Below are 21,763 nucleotides of genomic sequence, written 5' to 3' on the forward strand. Positions count from 1 at the left end.
TGATTTATCTAGATAATAATATTTTTTCCAAAAAGAAAGTGTAGGCCCTAATTTTTTTCATTCCAGATGGTGACCAAACAATTTGGGAACAAAACTAGGCCAAAAACACCCCCTTCCAAAAACCACCCCCCCCCCCCCCCCAAAAAAAAAAAAAAAAAAAAAAAAGGGAAATCCAATAGTTTGAGTCCACTCATAACATTTTGTATCACTTTTTTTTATTAACATGATTAAGTAAATACCGGTAAAGTTTATTTTCTTTTTAAAAAAATTAACTCCACATATATAACCTCCACTGTACAGAATATTCCAGAAAATTTAGAAAAACAACTTTTTTTTCACAAATCATAAAAATAATTATAATTTCTGATTCAGTTCAAAAAGTTGATTAAAACAAGACCCCACATGTCATATTAAATATTTAAAATAAAAAAATAAACACCACCATGAAAGATGTCTGCTTCATTTTTGTAAAATTTTGAAGGACAGAAAAAGTTGAAAAATATTTTTTTTCCTCAAATCTTTAAAATTCCACCTTAATCTGATGCAGAACGATGCGTTGAGTAAAACAAGACCCCACAACAGGGGTCAAAAAATTTAAATATAAAAATAAATCACTAAAATCAACTCAAAATATAAAACTTCCACTAAACAGAACATTCCAGAAAATTTAGAAAAACAACTTTTTTCCACAAATCTTAAAAATAGTTATATTTTCTGATTCAGCACAAAAAGTTGATTAAAACAAGACCCCACAAGTGATATTAAATATTTAAAATAAATGAAATAAAGTGTCATTATAAATAAATCATGTGTAGTTTATTGAGACATGAAGAATGAATATCAATCTTTTATGTAACTCATTAGAAGGTTTTTAATTGTTTCATTACTTGCTACATCTAAAGGTGTGAGACCCCTCCTCCCCACTCTCTGTCTGGGGTCAGCATTGTTCTCTAGTAACAATTGTACAGTATCAGTATGACCCACCTCACATGCAACATACAGTGGAGTCCATCCAAACATACCACCACACTGTGACACATCAGCATTTCTGTCTAGTAACAATTGTACAATATCAGTATGACCCCTCACACATGCAACATACAGTGGAGTCCCTCCCCACTCACCACTACACTGTGACACATCAGCATTTCTGTCTAGTAACAATTGTACAATATCAGTATGACCCCACATACATGCAACATACAGTGGAGTCTCTCCCCACACACCACTACCACACTGTGACACATCAGCATTTCTGTCTAGTAACAATTGTACAATATCAGTATGACCCCCCTCACATGCAACATACAGTGGAGTCTCTCCCCACACACCACTACCACACTGTGACACATCAGCATTTCTGTCTAGTAACAATTGTACAATATCAGTCTGACCCCTCCGACATGCAACACACAGTGGAGTCTCTCCCCACCTACCACACTGTGACACATCAGCATTTCTCTCTAGACACATTCTCACTATATTAATATTACCACACCAACATGCATCACACAAAACATGTTGAATGTTAACACCATTTGTTATTAACAGTTCTACAATATTTACATGACCATTCTCACAACAATAGTACAAAGGTGATTCTCCATCACTATCTTCTTTGTTTACATTACATTTTATAGAAATGAGATATTTAACTAATTCATGACTACCAATCTTTGATGCTTCAATCATTGGTGTACTAGTGTAATATTGATTTTCATAATCATCAAATATATTTTTATCTATAAGACCTTTATCATCCAACTCAAGGAATAATTGTTTACATGAATCTGTGTGTTCCTTTATATATCCCATCACTTTGTCTTTATATCTTTTTTCTTTCAACTGTTGATTATTAAAGAAGGACTTTCCATCTTGTTCTTTTAGATCTCTGAATATTCTGTCAAAGTAAACATTCTCAGTATCTTCAGATAAACACAGGAAGGAATCATCTTGTTCTAGATTTTGACCTGAGGAAAGTCTGAATCCTTCTGCTATGAATGAAGAAGGTGAATATTTAATAAAAAGTTCTACAAGTTTTTGACCACAAGTTACAGCAACCATATCATACAGTTTATCATGGGCTATACTGTAGACTGATCCTGTTTTCTTGATATATGTTCCATCAAGTTTATTGAAGGTGTCAACAAGTTGTTTTCTTCCCATTTCTATTTTTAGATCAATTCCAAAATTAGCAACTATTTCTGCTACTTTCTCTTTAACATCTTGTGGTGTTGTTCTAGGATTTATGTAAGTTTCATCTAATTCATTAGGAAACAATACACATAATACCAAGGCACAGAACTCAAAGTGTTTAAATTCTATCATGTCTTTGATATCATTCTTTATACTTTCAACAGGAGATGAGAAAAGTTCAGTCAACTGCTCTACTTGTTTTCCATTTGACATCTTACAGAGCAGGGGGAAGTAAGAATACTTTTCAAACATTTTATCCATTTCCTGCAAATCAGATTCTGTTTTAGCTATGTACTTCTTGATCATTTTACGTTTTTCCTTTAAAAGTAAACAATGTTCTTCTGATTGTAAATCTACGGTTTGTTTGGTGAAAATCTTCAAGGACTTGAATTTGTCATCCTTGGATATTTGTAAGCGGCACGAGACAAGAATTTTCATCATCCCATTATTTTCTTTTCTTGTTAGGTTTTCTGAATCTTGTTCATTTATTGGTTCTGATGGAAACAGTTTCTCAATTTTATCACTTTCTTTCTTCCATGATTGTAAGTCTTGTTCATCAATGAAATTTTTCCCACAAGCATCATCTACCACAAACACCTGATTCTTTTTCATGTCACGATAATTTATAATATCAGCAGCACTTGTTACGAATGGGATGATATCGTACCCCTTATTTCTGTATAATTCTAGTGCCACATGGTGTATGATTGATGACTTCCCAGAACCAGAACTACCAGTTACTACAACAACATCGTTCTCTTCAATTAAATTAGCCACATGATCTGTTGCCCTGGTTACAGTAATTTTTTCTTCATCTTTCTCCCATTCCTTAATGTGACTGGCATACTTAACTGAAAATTGAGAATTCAAATAAGGTTAATGTGTTAAGGAGATCAGGTATATGTAATTGAATCACTGTCATTGCATACCATGTTAAAATTGCAAGCTTCTCCTTGGAACTGCAGTAAGCAAATAGTTCATGATGACGAAGGCCATATGGCAATATATGGACTGGTTGGTTGCCCCAAAAAGTTATGTGAACTGAAGCAAGTCTGAGGTCCATTTAATTTTTGGGCTGACCAACTGGTCTTTACATTGCATTTAGACCCAAACTGTCCCTTTGTAGGGGTCTTTTAGAGCTTACTTAAAGGCATGTTTATACTTACTGAAAACCTTTTAGTGATCTCTGTAAGTATTGACTTTTTTATAGGTGTTATACAATGGTGCATTTGTTGTGTTTCACTATATCTGTTCCGTTTTCTATTGTCCCTCAAATCAATGCTTCCTTGTCCCTCATGTCTGTGTTTCTAGAAAAGCAGAGGACGCTTACCCTACCGGTGCACCTGGTCCATGCTCCCAGTTTTTAGTGGAGTTGCTCATTTACTTTTGTTACTTTGTGTGTATGATTTTAGTTACTTTATGTTCTTTGTTGTGTATGTCTGTTTTCCATGTCTGGTCTTTGTCCCTGGATTGCATTCTTTTGATTGCCCCTATAACCTTGGTTCCTTTGATTACTCTTTCAATAAGTATTGTCCCTACATGCAATGTTATCTTGTCCCACATGTCAATGTTGTCTTGTCCCTCAGGTCAATAAGTATTTTCCCTAAATTCAATGTTGTCTTGTCCCTCATGTCAATGTTGTCCTGCCCTTCACTGAAAGTTGTTTCGCCCTTGTTGCCAATGTTGTCTTATTCCTCATGTCAATATTGCTTGTCACTCATGGTAATGTAGTCTTGTCTATCTTGCCTGTGCTGTCAATATTGTCTTGTCCCTTTTGTAAACACAGCCCTCATGTCAATGTTGTCTTTTCCATGTTGTCTTGACCGCCTTGTTAATATTGTCTTGTATTTGTCTTATCCCTCATGTAAATGTTGTCCATGCCTGTCAGTGCTGTCTTGTCTCTCATGTCAATTTCGTCCTCTCTTCTTGTCAATGTTGTCTTTCATCTTATTTCAATGTTGTCTTGTCCCTTAAATTGTCAATGTTGCCTAGTCTTTCTTGTCATTGTTGTCTTATCCTTCATGTTAACTTTGTCTTGTCCCATATGTTAATTTTGTCTTGTCCCTTAAGTAAATAATGACTTTCCATTCCTGTAAATGCTGTATTGTCTCCATTGTCAATGTTGTCTTATCACTCTTGTCAATGTTTTTCTCTACCTCATGTAAATGTTGTCATGTCACTCATATCAATGTTGCCTTGCCTCTAATGTGAATGTTGTCTTGACCCTCATGATGTTGTATTGTCCCTGTTATCAGTATTGTATTGTCCCTCATGCCAATGTTGTCTTGACCCTCGAGACGTTGTATTGTCCCTCATGCCAATGTTGTCTTGACCCTCGTGATGTTGTATTGTCCCTGTTATCAGTATGGTATTGTCCCTAATGCCAATGTTGTCTTGTCAAAATGTCAATATTGTCCTTTACATTATGACAATGTTGTCTTGCCACTTACGTTTTGTCCCTCATGCCAATGTTGTCTTGTCAAAATGTCAATATTGTCCTTTACATTATGACAATGTTGTCTTGCCACTTACTATTTTGTCCCTCATGCCAATGTTGTCTTGTCAAAATGTCAATATTGTCCTTTACATTATGACAATGTTGTCTTGCCACTTACGTTTTGTCCTTCATGCCAATGTTGTCTTGTCAAAATGTCAATATTGTCCTTTACATTATGACAATGTTGTCTTGCCACTTACGTCAATGCTGTTTTGTCCCTCATGCAAATGTTGTTTTGTCCCTTGTGTTGTACTGTACATTATTTAAATGTTGTCTTGTTCTTTATGTCAATGTTGTTTTGTCCCAAATGTCAATTTTGTCTTGTCCCTTATGTAAATGTTGTCTTGACCTTGATGTCAATGTTGTCTTCTTCCTCATGTCAATGTTGTCTTGTCCCTGTTGTCTTATCCCAGTTGTCAATGTTGTCTCCTCTCTCGTGTCAATGTTGTCTTGTCTCTCATGTCAGTTGTTTTGTTCCTCCTGTCAATGTTGTCTTGTCCCTATTGTCAATATTTCTTGTCCTTCATGGTAATCTTGTCAGTGTTGTTTTGTCTCTCATTTCTTTGTTATCTTTCCCCTGATGTCAATGTTTTCAAGACACAGTTTTGTTTTGTTTGTTTTTTTCACTTAACACCTCTATTTCAATTTTTCAATGATTCACTCTAGATATTCCTCTTACCTTTCATATGCTCCGGGATACTATCAGCTTGTCTTTCTGAAATAGATAATACATACTTAAGTATGATAAAATCCTAAAATATTATATAATAAAACAGTAGTACTAAAATCCAAAGAATGTCATAGGGTGAGCAAGTCCAATTTTAACGTGGCCCAATTCCAAGTAAATGACACAAATTTATAGAAGCAGCAACACAGCCTAACTTTTCATACATGTGACCACAATTTCTTTTCTTTTTTTTGTCTGTTAATATTGTTTCGGTGTGAATTGCATTTAAATAGCTAAAAAGCCATTATATTTGTTAATCCTGCTGCATAAATCCTAGGAACAATAAAGAACAAATAACAGCATGGAACTCACCTGGACCTCCCCTCCCCTTTCAATACTAGGCATTTCCCCCTTAATGGGACTAATACCCCCTCAGCCAGTTGAACCTTGTACATTTGGGGACCAATGTGGATACACGATTTATTTCTGTCTTATTAGGCTGAGCACTTTTGACACCAAATTTTGCTGCCATTCTAAAACACTCAACTCCAAAACAGAAATAAGTACTATGCTTTTTTGTTGACAACACAATTATAGAATATAACTGCAAAATTACTTTAAACATAAATGCAAGCCACAAAATGATATTCTAACGCTCTATTGAGTTTCATTACAATCCTGTAATTCACTGAGGAGGAGTTGCTGACAACACAACAGACCAAATTTTGCTTGAAAACACCTAAGACCAACACCTGTCATTTCTCACAATTATCACCGAATCATAAATTCCTGACAATATGCACATCCAAATATTGTAATTGAACCCTCCATCAAGTTTCATAACAATGCTGCAAGGTGTTGACAAAGGGTTGCAGACAACAAGTGAGACCAAGTTTTACTGAAAAACACCTATATCCACCAGGCTTCAATTCTACATTTTTTGCTCAAATATAAATTCCTGACAACATGGACATCCACATATGGTATTGTAACACTCCATCAAGTTTTATAACAATCTTGTCAATTGTTGAGGATGAGTTGCAGAAAATGCAGGTGACTAAGTTTTGATGAAAAATTTCTACCACCATCAGGCATCATTTCTGCAATTTCTTATTGTGCTACCTTGCACATGCAGGTACACGTCACCCAACTCAGACAAATTATTACGACTCTGTGCCAACTACATGTATTTGTCTTCCACAACACAAAATCAGATCATTTGTAGCTAGAAAGCATTGAGGTCAACACATTATGAAGTTTGAAAGCAATGGCACATTTGGTTTCAGAGGAGATGATCTTTAAAATTAGAGCTAATATAGCCTCTGGCATCCCTACAGTTTGATAAAATGGAACTAAAACTGTATTATTTGAAGATGTCCTAACAAGTTTGGTTGTAATTGGTCAAGAAATTTTCATGAAGTTGAGAAAAACGTGAAAAGTTTATGGAAAACATACAACAGACAAATGGACAACAGATACAAAACAATAGTATAAAATCACTTAAGGTGAACTAAAAAGGGGAAATAAAGAAGCATCTTTACCAATATCTTTCTTTATATCTTCTACTTCCTTTTGAAGACTTTCAAGTTCTGACTGTTGTTTAAGGACTTCCCTAGAAAGTTCTCTGTCTGACCCATCAAGGGAGGCTACTCTCAAATCAGAACATTCTTGGTTGTAGTTACCAGCACCTAGTCTTGATATTGCCTGTAATTGGATGAAGAAGAAAATGTAACATTTCCTTGATGTAACATCATTTCTAATTAGTTCTGGTTATTTCCTTGATGTAACATCATTTCTAATTAGTTCTGGTTATTTCCTTGATGTAACATCATTTCTGATTAGTTCTGGTTTTGTGGTTCATGTAACATTTCCTTGATGTAACATTATTTCTGATTAGTTCTGGTTTTGTGGTTCATGTAACATTTCCTTGATGTAACATCATTTCTAATTAGTTCTGGTTTTGTGGTTCATGTAACATTTCCTTGATGTAACACCATTTCTGATTAGTTCTGGTTTTGTGGTTCATGTAACATTTCCTTGATGTAACATCATTTCTGATTAGTTCTGTTATTTCTTTGATGGAACATCATTTCTGATTAATTCTGGTTTTTGTGGTTCATGTAACATTTCTTTGATGTAACATTATTTCTGATTAGTTCTGGTTTTGTGGTTCTTACATAATTTTGAAGGCATATAATTTATTATTTGCTTGTTTTATCACATTACACAACAAGACCAATATAATGCCATGTTGGCCATTACTAATTGAAGAACCTTAGTGAGTGCACCAACATACCTCACGCATCTACACATAGGACTCTCAAATAAAACATATTTAAAAAAAAGGAAGTTCAAAGGGCCTTAATTCATAGAAATTCTTTTAAATTTGATCTGTAACTGATCATGGTACATTGCACCAAAAATTAGCTCAATACCTGAAAGTGTTTACTTTTATTCTTATGAAATTTTGCAATTCCAAGGTCTTCATAATTATTTCAGTAGAATCAGCAGAGTGGAAAAAATACCAAAAATCAGCTCAAAATCTACAAGCATTTAGAAGAAAAACTTCGGAAAAAAGTAATTTTTATACTTATACAAGTCCAAATCCAGTAATTTCAGATATAAAAGTGCTGTTACAATGTAGAACTGGAGGTTTTTTTTATTCTTGTAAACCTTTGGAACAGTTCATGTAGGAGATTGATTCTTCCAACTGACACTGACAAATGTAGGAGATCCTTCCAACTGACACTGACACATGTGGGAGATTCTTCCCACTAACACTGACACATATAGAAGATTCTTCCCACTGATACTGACACATGTAGGAGATTCTTCCCACTGACACTGTCTCATGTGGAAGATTTGTATATAAAAACAATTTTTTTATGTAAAAAATTAATTAGTTCATATTTGACAAGTTAACAAGTCTGTGGTCTTGTGAAAAAAAAACATAGTAAATATTTACATAAATTGACAATTTAAAAGTTCAATAAATTATGAAGTTGATAAAAGAGAGAAACAACAAGCATGCTGAGAGTATTGCAAAACAATACATAGTCCCCTGCCAGCTGTTTACATCACTGACCTAAACACTACCTTGGATCATCAAGTATGAATGACTAACTGACGAAATGACTGATTATGAACAGAAGAAGGGATATGGACAAACAAACAAATGAAAGATGTCCAAACCATTTAACAGATGCAGATTTGCAAAGTTTTATGCAAACACAATTGGATGGATTAGGTTTCAAATAACAGTTGACTGATTCAATATCTTTAGTCTTTAGTAAAAGGTGTGTAAAATTGAAATTTTAGCATAGCGTGTAAAACTTTGGAAAAAATTAGCAAAGGGTAACGAAATGTAAGCTTGATCTGAAACTCATAAAGGTGGACTTACATACCAAAAATCAGCTCAATATCTGCAAGCATTTAGAAAAAAAGTGTGGAAAACTTAAATTTCGGTAAATTAAGGGCCATAACTCAGACAAAAATCAGCAAAGCGGAACTTAACCTAAAATTGATCTGTAACTCATAAGGGTAGACTCACATACAAATAAACAGCACAATATCTGCAAGTGTTAAGAAAAAAGTGCGGAGAACTTGAATTTCGGTAACTTTTTCAAAGTTCAAGGGCAATAACTTGGACAAAAATCGGTACAAAAATGTAACTCATAAGGTTAAACTCACATACCAAAAATCTGTTCAATATCTGCAAGAGTAATCAAGGGATCCAAGGTTCAGACGGTAAATGCAAGGATTTAGAAAAATATGCAGAAAACTTAAATTTTGGTAAATTTTTCACAGTCCAAGGGCCAATACTCAGACAGAAATCAGCAAAGTGTAAAGAAACGTAATCTTGATCTGTAACTCAGTTCAATATCTGCAAGCATTTAGAAAAAAATGTAGAAAACTTAAATTTCGGTAAATTTTTCATAGTTCAAGGACCATAACTTGGACAGAAATCAGCAAAGTGTAAAGAAACGTAATCTTGATCTGTAACTCATACATACCAAAATTCAGTTCAATATCTGCAGGCATTTAGAAAAAAATACAAAAAACTTAAATTTCAGTAAATTTTTCATAGTTCAAGGACCGTAACTTGGACAGAAATCAGCAAAGTGTAAAGAAATGTAATCTTGATCTGTAACCCATACATACCAAAATTCAGTTCAATATCTGCAGGCATTTAGAAAAAAATACAAAAAAAATACTAAATTTCGGTAAATTTTTCATAGTTCAAGGACCATACCTAGGACAGAAATCAGCAATGTGAAACAAAACGTTAACATGATCTATAACATGAGGGTTGACTCGCATACTAAAAATCAGCTCAATATCTACAAGCAATTAGACAAGAGGCTCTAGAAGAGCCTGAATCGCTCATCTGACAAACCAAGGTCTCACTAACCACTTCCAGGTCAAATGGCCATCCCCCAATGTAGTACCAAAAACACACTGAACCTAGATCTATGCATTGTAAGTGCACTATTTGTGTGTGTTCTGATCAAAAGTAGTCAAAGTAAAGCTCAGAATGTGTACTTTAATCATATTTGCAATTTACTATAAAAGTGCATGAATATTGTTTAAATGTGTGAGGAATTTGCCCCCATGCTGTCAATTAGCAGAAAATATAAAAATGTGGATTTTCAGTTTTATTTATTCAAGTAAATTTTGTGAAGAATTTTTACAATCATCGTACCATTAGCATAATGATTTTGAAAGACTTATTTTCCAAGCCTCACAATGGTATGTAACTTTAAGATGTCATTTGTCCTTGGAATTCACAGTGAAACATTGAAAATTACTTGTTTAAAATGTAAAGTGATGGAAACGCTAGAAGTGGTTAGTGAGACCTAAGTAAGTAAAGGTATCATGCTTTATTACCATGTTTGACAAAAAATTGATGAAAAAGAGCATATATTGATGAATGCTGTAAAAGAGTAGCTAAGGCACTATAAAATGTTGGAAATGCCTTTAAAGTGTTTATAGAACCTCTGGAAAAAATTGTTTCACCAGGTCTGAGGGGACATTAGCCCAGTATAGATTTGCTGAAAAAGAACATAAAATGAAGTTAAACCATGCCCATCAACAATTTTCATCATTACCATTCTTATCAGGAGACCATATTTAATAAATAAACAAATTATCATTGAATTCAAAGCAAGTTTAAAGATTAGTGGGAAATGGGCAGCCAAGAACAATCTTTCGCCATCACCATGCAACTTAAAACACCTAGTTTCCTGAAGATGGAATCTGAACAACTGGTGAAAATGGTCGTAAAATGGCACCTTAAAAAATAATTTCAATGGTGCCTGTCAACTCCAAATATCACGTTCATTTTATGGGTAGCTTTCATTTTCATTATTCTTCTATAGTTGAGGAAAAAAAAGCAAAAAAGCATTTTGTACTATTTTTAGTAACAAATTAGTTTGGTTTTTACTCTAGACAACAGGGCTAGACAGATTTGAATCCTTCTAGCCCTGAAAAGAAATGTTAAGCCCAACAAATGTTTGACGGAAGTATTGTCTTTTTTCTTTTGTTTGTTGAAAAGCCATGAATTTGTAGTTAGATAATTGTGATGTCTTAAAGAGTTTTTCTTTGTCTATGATTTGACATACTTTGTTTAAATACCAGATATTCACCCATCTTTTTGCAAAACAAAATATTTTTAAATTAGGAAAAGTATACATCTATCTAGTATTTCCACATCGTAGCCTTCACATCAGGGGTATTTAAAGCGCTTTTGTGATCAGGTAAAAGAAATAAAAAACCGATGTCAGAATGGAATCAAAAATCACGAAATCGGTACTTGTAAATTTCGTTTAGACAATCAGTCCAACACAAGTCAAATTTATGTAGACCAACAGCAAAATATCTATACTCAGGCTATCAGACCTATAGTAATTTCGAACCCTGTTTTTGACTGATGAAAAATTATAAATGATCAATTTGTGGACAAAAAACTAAAAAAATTTATCCCAACTTTTATTAATTTTAGTTAAAACTTGTTTCAGAGAGTTGTACACATTAAAATGACAAAAAAATCTGTTTCAGGGGTCATAAATCCTACAACAGGCAACAAATCATTTTGAAAATCTTGGCAAAGGTCTGTCTTCTGATGGTGAACATTATTACTCTCCATCAGAATTTTGCTAAATTCAACTGTTTTTGAGTTATTTCCAAAAAACTACATTTCAACCCTTTTGTTCTATTTTTAGTAACAGTAGCCATGTCTTTTTGTCAATCAAAAATCCAAACAGTCACTTTGTGCTGGATACACTGAGAAATATATAGTAATACAATGGTTTACAGATCTTCACCAAAATTACATCACAGAGAGATCTCACCATAGTAAACACTTTAACCACAATGTCAGAATTTGGTCAAACCTAACGGTTTTGGAGATATATGCAAAAAAACTGCTGTTGACTCTTTTGTTCTATTTTTAGTAACAGTGGCCATGTTTTTACACTGATCAAAAATCCAAACAGTCATTTTGTGCAGGATACCTTAAAAAAAAACAGTAGTACCAACTTTCATTGAGTTCTGCATAGTAGTTTCTGAGGAGAAGATTTTTGAAAGTAATAACATCAAAAACAGCAAAAGAATGTCCAAAAAAGGCAATAACTCCAACATGGGTCAAAAGATTTTCACCAAAATTACCATCACAGATTGATCTCATCATGGTGAACACATTTAACCCAACCAAATTTGCTTAAACCTGACAGTTTCGGAGATATATGCAAAAAAACTGCTGTCTGACCCCTATGTTCTATTTTTAGTAACAACAGCCACGTTTTTTAATAGAAAAAACTAGAACGGTCACTTTGAGCAGAATACTCTAAGGAACAATCATATTAAGTTTCATCCAAATCCATTCAGTAGTTTCAGAGAAGATGTTTGAAGAAATTGTCATGACGATGAAGATGACGGACGCCAAGTAATGGCAATAGCCCAATTTTTTTCGAGACTAACAGACAAGCAGACAGACAGACAGATGGATTGCAAAACTAAAATCCCCTTCAGCTACAGCCAGTAAAAAGTTTTCTCATTTATTTGCTATAATTAAAACTTCAGAATTTTAATTAGGTTTGGAGGAATCCACCACAAAATAAGGGCTTGCAAACTTTTTATGAGCAACTCGGCAGGTGTTTCAAAACTGAGGACACTTACCCTATCAGTGCACCTGGTCCATGCTCCCAGTTTTTAGTGGAGTCTGAGGTGCTCATTTACTTTTGTTACTTTATATGTATTTTTTTAGTTATTCGATGTTCTTTGTTGTGTTTGGTCTTTGACCCTGGACTACATTCTTTTGATTTCTGCTAGAATTTTAGTTCCTTTGATTACTCTTTCAATTTATTACAACATGCATGCACATGTTGTTCAACTGAAAAAGGCCTATTAATATCTGCACTATAGTGGTTGTCTCATTCATATATTACTATAGTAAAATCCATGAAGTTTGAAAAATATGTTATAAAAAATGTCCATTCATATGTTGTCCCTCCTAAAAAGCCCAATGGGGATTTTCAAAAGTTGGCAGGTATGAAAATATCAAAAATAAAAATATAAAGGCTTTCCAATCACAATTTGCATGATTCTAATCTGGAGTGCTACTAAATAAACATTACCCCGGATAAATCTGTCCATGCCAAGTTGAAATCAGTTCTAGCTATCTTGCCCTCATTATGGTGAAATATATAGTTTCTGTAGTGTTTGATTCTTGCAAGGTCAGCTCCTTCAGATAAATCAGCATTTGGTGGTAGTCGGTCAAACCCTGTTGGTGGTTCCAGTACACATGGAAATCTTGCTCGAGGCTGTACAATATTCCGTAACAAGCAAATTAGCAGTGTTACATCATATGTCGAAGAACATGAAGCATTTCCTGTAAAATAACTCAATTCAAATGATCTTGTCTAAAGCTCAAAAACAGATCTTTTTTTAAGTCCTGTCCGTTGAAAGATTTAGGCAAACCAACTTAAATCATAGCCATACATGTCAATTATCGGTATTAAGAATCAGGCAAAATTTCTTAAATCATTTCCATACATGTACATGTCAATCATTAATTGATCTGACAATTTTGTTTTTGTTTAATCAAAATGGACTATTATTTACATTTAAAAGAAACAAAATATAATCACTACAAAGTTTTGAAATTTATGACTAGGCATCTCAGTAATTTTGAAGTGCCTGTATTTTAAAAACATAAAAACAATCAAATGAAATTAATGTTGTACAGAAATTCAAATGTGCAGAGTCTTGTGACCAACAAGAATTTTAAAGATCCACATCATGTAGCAGCTTTTCTTTTCAGGGGATCAGGGCCCGGTTTCATAAAAAGTTCTCTAACTGAGATTTGCCTAAAATCCTTGAGTTTACCTCAAATCTTCTATTTTGAGTGATCTAATTGGTTGAAATTTGAGTTAAGGAAGAGTTTGAGGAAAATGTCAATTTGACATTTTTTATGAAACTGCCAAGGTATATCAAATATGACATCTCACGATAATTGCCATCATATAATAATAGCCAGCAAAGAAACCAATGTGCTTAGATAATATGTACACAAACCAACAGATTAACAGAAGATTGATTGATTGTTGGGGTTTAAAGCCCGAGCAGCAATATTTCAGCTACATGTGTATATTCAGGCAATGAACATGAAATGGATGATCTAATGAACATGAAGTAATGATGATCATGGAATGAAAAAAAAAGGATGAAACACAAGGATAATAGTGACAACAAATTTAGATGCCACAAGATAAAAAGGAGAGGTGGGTAGGGTCGGGCAATTTAGTCTCCTGTGGTGCAGCGCAATGGTTCCTACTCCTATGGAATACCACAGCAGGGTTCTTTCCCAACACGGTGCACCACTAAGGTTTGAGGTCAGTTTTTCCGAATTATAGCCTGACAACCCCAGCATGTACATGTAACACGCCAGGGCTACCCCATTCCAACACCTAGGGCACACAACCCAGTTGCTCTATAGTCGCCTTTTACGACAAGCTTAGTGCTGCTGCAGGCCTATTCTTTCAACACCCGGATCAGCACAAGACAGATGAAATCACACGTGCATAAAAGGGGGGGGGAGTATTATCATTTTCATGTTTTTAGACTTCATCTATTTCTCTATGGTGGTAGTGATTATATATCCCTGCAATAGAGTACTCCCTAAGATTTTTATATTTTTTGTTATCTTAAAATTTCTTTATGTTGTCATGACTACAAGTCGAACACAAAATATTTTAGTGCTATGGAATAGGGTATCTAAGTTTTGTCACGCGACTCTGTGATTCCATGAGAATAGGTCCTCGTCTACTATTCAAATGACTTGAGAATTATCATAAACATAGCATTGAGTTCAATACCAATAGCAAAATATCTTTCAGTGTAAGAATACTGATCAACAAGAGGCTCTCAAAGAGCCTGAATTGCTCACCTGGCAAACCATGTCTTATTAACTGATTAGTGTATAAGTAAGTAAATGTATCATGATTTGTTTCCATGTTTCACCCAAAAATTGCTGAAAAAAAAGCATATATTGATAACTGCTGTCATCACCTTAAGGAACACTTATGCAAACTTTCATAAAATTTTGTTGAATAGTTTCAGAGAAGATTTTCTAAGTTGTATACATGAAAAACAACAAAAAAATATGTTTCAAGAGCCATAATTAGTGCATCAGGCAACAAATCATCTTGAATGTTTCGGCATAGGTCTGTCTTCCGGTAGTTAACCTGAGTCAAATTTTGCTAAATTCAACGATATTTAAGTTATTTGCAAAAAAAATGTATTTTTAACCCCTACAAGTATGTTCTATCTTTATTAACAGCAGCCATGTTTTTCTATTATTTTAAAATTTTAAACAATCAGTTTGTACAGGATGCCCTAAAAAGCAACCAGTGGGTGCAAAGTGATGACAATAAAAATGACAAATATACATGTATTTACAATGTAGTTCTACAAGATAAAAATGTTATACATTATTTTACCTACTACCTAAGTACCTGTCCACGTAAAATTCAGTCATTGCCAATGGTAAATTGATTCATGGTGAAGGCAAACCCACCAAACAAACAATGCTTTTTAATTCTACATATGGTAAACATTACGACAATCAGATCTACAGTTTTCAGGAAATCCTACATTCATCGCCCACTAAAATCAACCAAATCAAGAATGACAACTCTTACAAAGTGCCAATTTCATGTACAATCTATATAATTTTATCTTAACAGTGCAACAACCAAATGAAAAACTAAAACTGGATACCTGATCAGTAATTGTATCTGAAAATAAAATAAAACTGAATTTGGTGGGTTTTTGATATGCATGAATCACCTTATGGCTGATTTAAAGAAAGACTGCTACTCAAATCTACTTTTAAATTTATACCTGACGGAGGAAACAGTAAATTCCATTGGGCCGCATTGAGTCTCCTTGAATTTTTTAGTTTATTCAGGTTTAGCAAATTATTCTGAAGGGTATATGCTAGGTTTGAAGGAGGAAATCTCTGATTAAACAAATATCTGACAGCTTTTGGTGCCACTTTTATCTCCAAAATGACCAGTCTGATAAAATCTGCCTCTTCTTCTGACAATGACATCCTGATGTTTTTGTCTTTACTTTAAATCGTTAACATATTATAAGTGATCATTAGCTGGGTTAAAGATGACTGTAATGCACTGTTCTGTATCCAGACAATGCAAATATCATTGTTGTTGGCATAAATTCCTGAAACAAACAAGTTTAAAATAACAAAATAAATAATCTTTGGTCAGTGATCATTCACCCAATCTTTGGTAAGTTACCATTCACCTTGTCATTGATTAGTTTGATTAGTGATCAATCATTTTGTCATTTCTCAGTGATCATTTATCTTTTCTTTGATCAATGATCTTTCACCTCTTGATTGGTCAGAGATAACTCACTTTGTCATAGGTCAGTGGTCATTCACCTTGTCATGGTATTTACCTTGTTATTGGTCAGTGCATTAAAATTTGTCATTTACAAAGGTTTGAGTTAAAAAGTTTACCATTTTTCTGTGTAAATATACCGATAAAAGTGGCAAATATATATTTCTACATGTTAAAAGTGTTAAGAAAAGCAATAAAAAGATTTTGCATTGTAATATAGCATCCTGAGATCACGGAAGTAAACAAGAAAATGCAGATACAATGTAGGTCTTCAGATTTCAATATGTTCTACATCGAAAATTCTGGTAAGTCTAGAACGTGACTTATAAATTTTTCAATATCAAATTAGCAATTACCTGACAAATGATGAATCTAACGAAAACACATATACATTGTATCACCATCACATACTTCTAATTAAATCAAAACCATGATTTGAACATTCGAACTCCATATTTCTACAACCACTTGTACCAAAGTGAAACTACTGTAACCTTGACATCACTAGACAGACAATAGAAAGCATGGAAAAATTTGTATTCTTAGTGTTATCACAGTTAAGTACTTCTCCATCTAAGATTCAGGCAAAATTTGAATATGTTGTGGCACATGAAAAAAAAACACCAAGAGTTTGTTGCATTATCCAAGTATTTATACATCTTAACCCCAAGAATTAACCATCAAAGTGTTTATAAATTTTGCTTTGTAAGATATTTATAGACCAAATTTAGTTGAAATGCACCTTGGAAAAATGTAAGGAAAGTTTTCCCACTTTTTCCTTTAAGGAGTCAAAAAATCAGTCACAGCTGCCTTATGATTAGATATACTGAAAACATTGACCAATATTTACACAGAAGGGCACTGAAAGCATTCATCTAGAGAAGTGCAGTGGGGTTGCATATTTGCGGTCTCAATAATTACCAACAACAAGTGTCAAGAAGCGACAAGAAACTTCAATTAGCGACAAGAAACTTTGAATTAGCGACAAGAAGTTTGAATTAGCCACAAGAACTAAAAAATACCGACAACAGGAGAGAGACTATATTTATTTGCAGTTTGAATTATAAAAAGATGAATAAATAGAAATAATTGTAAGAAGTTATAAATACCTGGTTATATTTAAAAAAAAAATTGTACATGCAAAGTTGATAAAAACAGAGACATTAATACACATTAATGTCTCTGGTAAAATTTGCCATATAAGGTTTAAAATTTTGAGAAACAAATATTTATCAAATATATCATTTTAAATGACATTTTAAAATATTATAAAGAAATAAATTGATGAAAAGGGTGAAAAATAATGTAATTTGAAAAGATTTGAGTTTAAAAATGCTGTTTTATCAAAAGATTAAGATTTACGTTATCTATTTCTTTAATGTTATGTGCTATTTTTATTTTCAAAAAAATATTTGGAATCATTCTTAAAGAATGCAGATATGTCAGGATTACAGATCATTCTAAGTTCCGATAGATTTGTATATTTACACATATCAGCCAATCGGATTAATTAAGTTATGACATTTATCCACGCGCCAATCAACAAGGTGTTAATCACTGACTTATGGTGACACGTGGGTCGCTAAATTGTTAATTGAGGTAGTTATGATATTAATTACCTAAAAGAAGCCAGTCACCCTTTGATCTCAAAATCAAGAGTTTTGGTAGCTTGAATTGGTGTTGTAACCCTCAGAATCAAACACACTGATTATTTTGATGTAAAAATTAAAAATAATATTGGCCGTAATAAGTTTTTTTTTAGCATCATAATTTATGAAGCCATAGACCAGAAAACTAAGTAAAGTAAAAACACTGTTGATGATTCTAAGCGTGGTTGTCGCTGATGATATGCAAAGCATTATTAGCATCAATTCTGCCGAGCATCCTTTTATAAAAGAGATAGTTTAGACCTCAGACAAGCCTCCAAATGTTATTTGCTATACTAATTTTCAAATGAAGGTCTTCTATCATTGGTGTTGACAGAACATTTAATTTTGGTGCTTGTTGCGTCACGACAACTGTGTTTCAAAAAAACAAACTGAAACGAAAGGGCAAAACTACATGTACCAGTCCCATTATAATGGGTCCAATTTATTTTGGGACGGCTTATATCACACGTACCAGCGTTTCTTTACGCACACTGCTTCTATGCTGGAGTGTACAATATCAGAAACTCTACTGTGTGTCAATGATATAGTCAGTGGGTCAGACCAGGAAAAGACACCCATGAAAGCTTTCAAGACAAGCTTTCCTAACTCCGAGTTAATACTATGTACACGACACTTGAGCAGAAACGTGTCAAGGCATTTAAGAAACAAGGTCGGTGTGAATGAGAAAGGCTCCAAGCAAATAATAACACTTATTTGGAGCTCAAGGTCTTATAGAGACCAACACAACTGTCTCCTTTGTATTTTACATTTTGTTTGTTTTATACCTATTCCAAATTGGCAAAGCACTATTTTGAGACTAACAAAAATAAAATAAAAATTATAAAACACAAATTACTTCAATATCAAAATTAAAAAAAATGAACAAATTACAAATTTATAAAACAAAGAAAATCTGAAAAAATAATTTGGTCCTTTAAATTTGCATTGAATTCTTCTATTTTTTGGCAAAGCGTTACTGATGAGACTTCAATAGTCGAAACACATGCCTCAAAATGTTCTAACATTTTTATTTCATTTTAAAATTAAAAAAAAAAACGCACACCAATCATTTTGGAACTTTGGTTAACTTTAGGCACGACAAATTCATATCAACTATGCATGTAATAGTTCTCCTATTAAAAAAAGATATATTTTTATTATTCAAGCAGCAAATAAATAAAGTCTATCTCCTCTTGTCGGTATTTTTTTTTAGTTTCTTGTCGCTAAATAAATTTCTTGTCGGCAATTAGTGAGATCCCATATTTAAAAGTGAGAGCAAGCCCGTGGTGGGCTAGAGACTAGTGGTGCCACCGACGTTTAAGTACCATAAACAAAAGTCTTTGTTTCACTACTGAGAAACACATTCATGTAACATATCGTATATACATACTAGAGAATAGGATTTCATTCTAACTTCAGTTATAATCAAATCTGATGTATTGGAAAAAATCAACTTTCGGTTTCGAACGCGGGATCATGACTTGAAGTACAGTGTTTGCTGGAAAAATTTACCACGATAATTGGTCATTTAAGGCAAAATTGGTCGCAGACTGATACAGGCTCTTACCAAAAATTTGGACATAAGCGTTTACTCAAGGATCTTTCTAATTAATTTCCTTGTTGAGTTCGTGTTAAAATTCCTTCTTCGAAGCATTCGGAACTCCTCAGACCTTCTCGTTACAAACTGAAAACAAATAGGTGGAAGAATCTGTCCGGAATTTAACCAGTTGTATAATTTGAGTTTAACTGATTATTTTTTTTTATAACATTTTTTTTCAAAGTACCTAGCTTTACGCAAAAATTTTGAAAGATTGATTGTTCTTTATTTCTGATGATATCTAACTGAATTTTTCAGCCTCATCTGGTGGATAGAACTACATTTATTCGCGTATGACTACTATTTAGGCAAGTGTGCATTAGCTGAGTACAATCGGAACCTCTCGGACATTTCCGCTATAGGACGCACAAGGATAATATACCCGCTGACAGGTGACCGCAAGTCATCCTAGCAAAGAAGTTATTTTGCTAATAACTACGCGACAAAATATAGTGCATTACTTCCGTTTGTAAGTTAGAGTATAATATCACTCTTTACAAACCTATTCTCTTTCCTTTTTCTTTTGCTTTCTTTTCATTACAATTTTCTACTAAACATTTATTTACTTATTTTAATTTTATTATTTATTCACTGATTTATTTATTTCTTTTATTTGTTTTTAAAATACATTTCAAAATTATTTAATTGAAGCCTAACAAATTGGACCGTCCGTACGAGACCCGACAGGGTAGTCAAGGGCGTTAAAAAAAACTTAGTACCTTTTCCCTTTAGTTACTCCTGGTCACCCTATATCAACATTTTACCTTTGGTCACTCCTCGTCACCCTGTATTATGTATTCCCTTTGGTTACCCACAATCAATACGTAGCCCCACTAGTAAATAACCTAGGTCATATACTAGTAGGGCTGCATATATTTGATAGTGGGAGCAAGCCCCTCCGCAATATGTTTTTTCTCTTAATTACTGCACATATCGCATATCTTACACATGTTCCTAGTATCATACACCTGTAATTAACAGGTTTACGGTAGTCCTTAACAAAAGAAAACGATCATTTAATTAAGTGGTAAATCGAGTTACAAAATTTAACAGACTTTATGAAAATTCCACAAATTTGGAAGCCTATATATAATTACAAGTAAACGTTGACAAACAACTAGAGGCTCCAAGGAGACGGAGTCGCTCATGCACCTAGTTCAATTTTTGCCCTTCAAAGGCAATAACTCTAACAAGAAGTCATCCGACAAAATCGACCCAAAAGAAGACTTAGTGGTCTTAATCATAAAGATCATTTCTTCAAATTAAAGTTTTTATCTGTTATAGTATAAATTACATGTAGTAGCTCAGTGGCGTAGCTTGCCTATTTTTAATATGAGACATCTTGGCAAGGGGTATAGGGCAGTTTATGGTCCAAAACGTGTCCAGAGGAAAGCCTTAGTGGGGTCCGAGTGGGGCAAAGCCCCCTCCGACGGAAAACGGCTTCAAGCTATTTTGAGGTCATTTGGCGGGGTCTTCAGAATAGAAAATTTGATTTCCAAATACTTATAGTTTTACGGTTTGGTAGAATATAATTATTGGAAGTCTTGACCATAATTTTGAAATCCAACTCACAAAATAATACCCAGAACAATATCCTCCTTTTATCTTGATTATTTAACCAATATATCAATTTAAGTAGACTAGTTCTATAACATAAAACCACGCATTTTATGTTTATCTTTCATGTTTTCAAACAAACAAAAATATCCGATGATAACATGAAAGATAAACATAAAATGGTCTTATGTTATAGAACTATAAGACAACCTGCGTCTTAATTTCATTTTTTTCCATTTATGAAATTATAGGAACTCTTGGTTCAAACGACTTATCGTTTCTCTACCACTGTTTCAATGAACTCGTATCAGTACATTTTCTGACAAAATTTTAATGCAAACGTGTATGCGGCAAGGCTAAATAGATGGACACATTACTTGAGTAATATATGTATTTTAAACAGAATGCAGACTGAAATTCCTTAAGAATGAATTACTTTAAAAAAAAATTGAATGGCCCAATTCGATAATCTTTGGCTGTAAAAAACCTGGGAAGAACATTTCCCCTCTCATCTTCACCCATTGTTGATTTACTATAGTCTTTCAGCCTACGTAACTCTAAGAATGGAATGACCCTTCACAACATGAGTGTAGCGTAATTAAAGATTAATTTTAATTAGATTGTTTCAGAAGTTATTACTCCAATATCAGTACACTATTACGGGCCTCTATTTTGGCC

The 21,763-nt window shown here is 33.6% G+C and overlaps 1 protein-coding gene across 1 annotated transcript; it reads right to left on the minus strand.

The window, feature by feature from the left end:
• Positions 1 to 232: 232 nt before the first annotated feature.
• Positions 233 to 19,644, minus strand: LOC148602286 (uncharacterized). Its single transcript, XM_088552131.1, has 6 exons — positions 19,499 to 19,644; positions 15,762 to 16,100; positions 12,995 to 13,248; positions 6,902 to 7,064; positions 5,373 to 5,408; positions 233 to 3,047 (listed from the first exon to the last, which is right to left on the minus strand). The coding sequence occupies exons 2-6, from the start codon at positions 15,970 to 15,972 to the stop codon at positions 841 to 843; spliced, it is 2,871 nt and encodes a 956-aa protein (XP_088408257.1). The 5' UTR covers positions 15,973 to 16,100; positions 19,499 to 19,644; the 3' UTR covers positions 233 to 840.
• Between the last annotated feature and the right edge of the window lie 2,119 nt (positions 19,645 to 21,763).

This window comes from Perna viridis, chromosome 11 (assembly GCF_037379345.1).
Source record: "Perna viridis isolate PV_CMFRI_1.1 ecotype Kerala chromosome 11, ASM3737934v1, whole genome shotgun sequence".
Classification (NCBI taxonomy): Eukaryota; Metazoa; Mollusca; class Bivalvia; order Mytilida; family Mytilidae; genus Perna; species Perna viridis.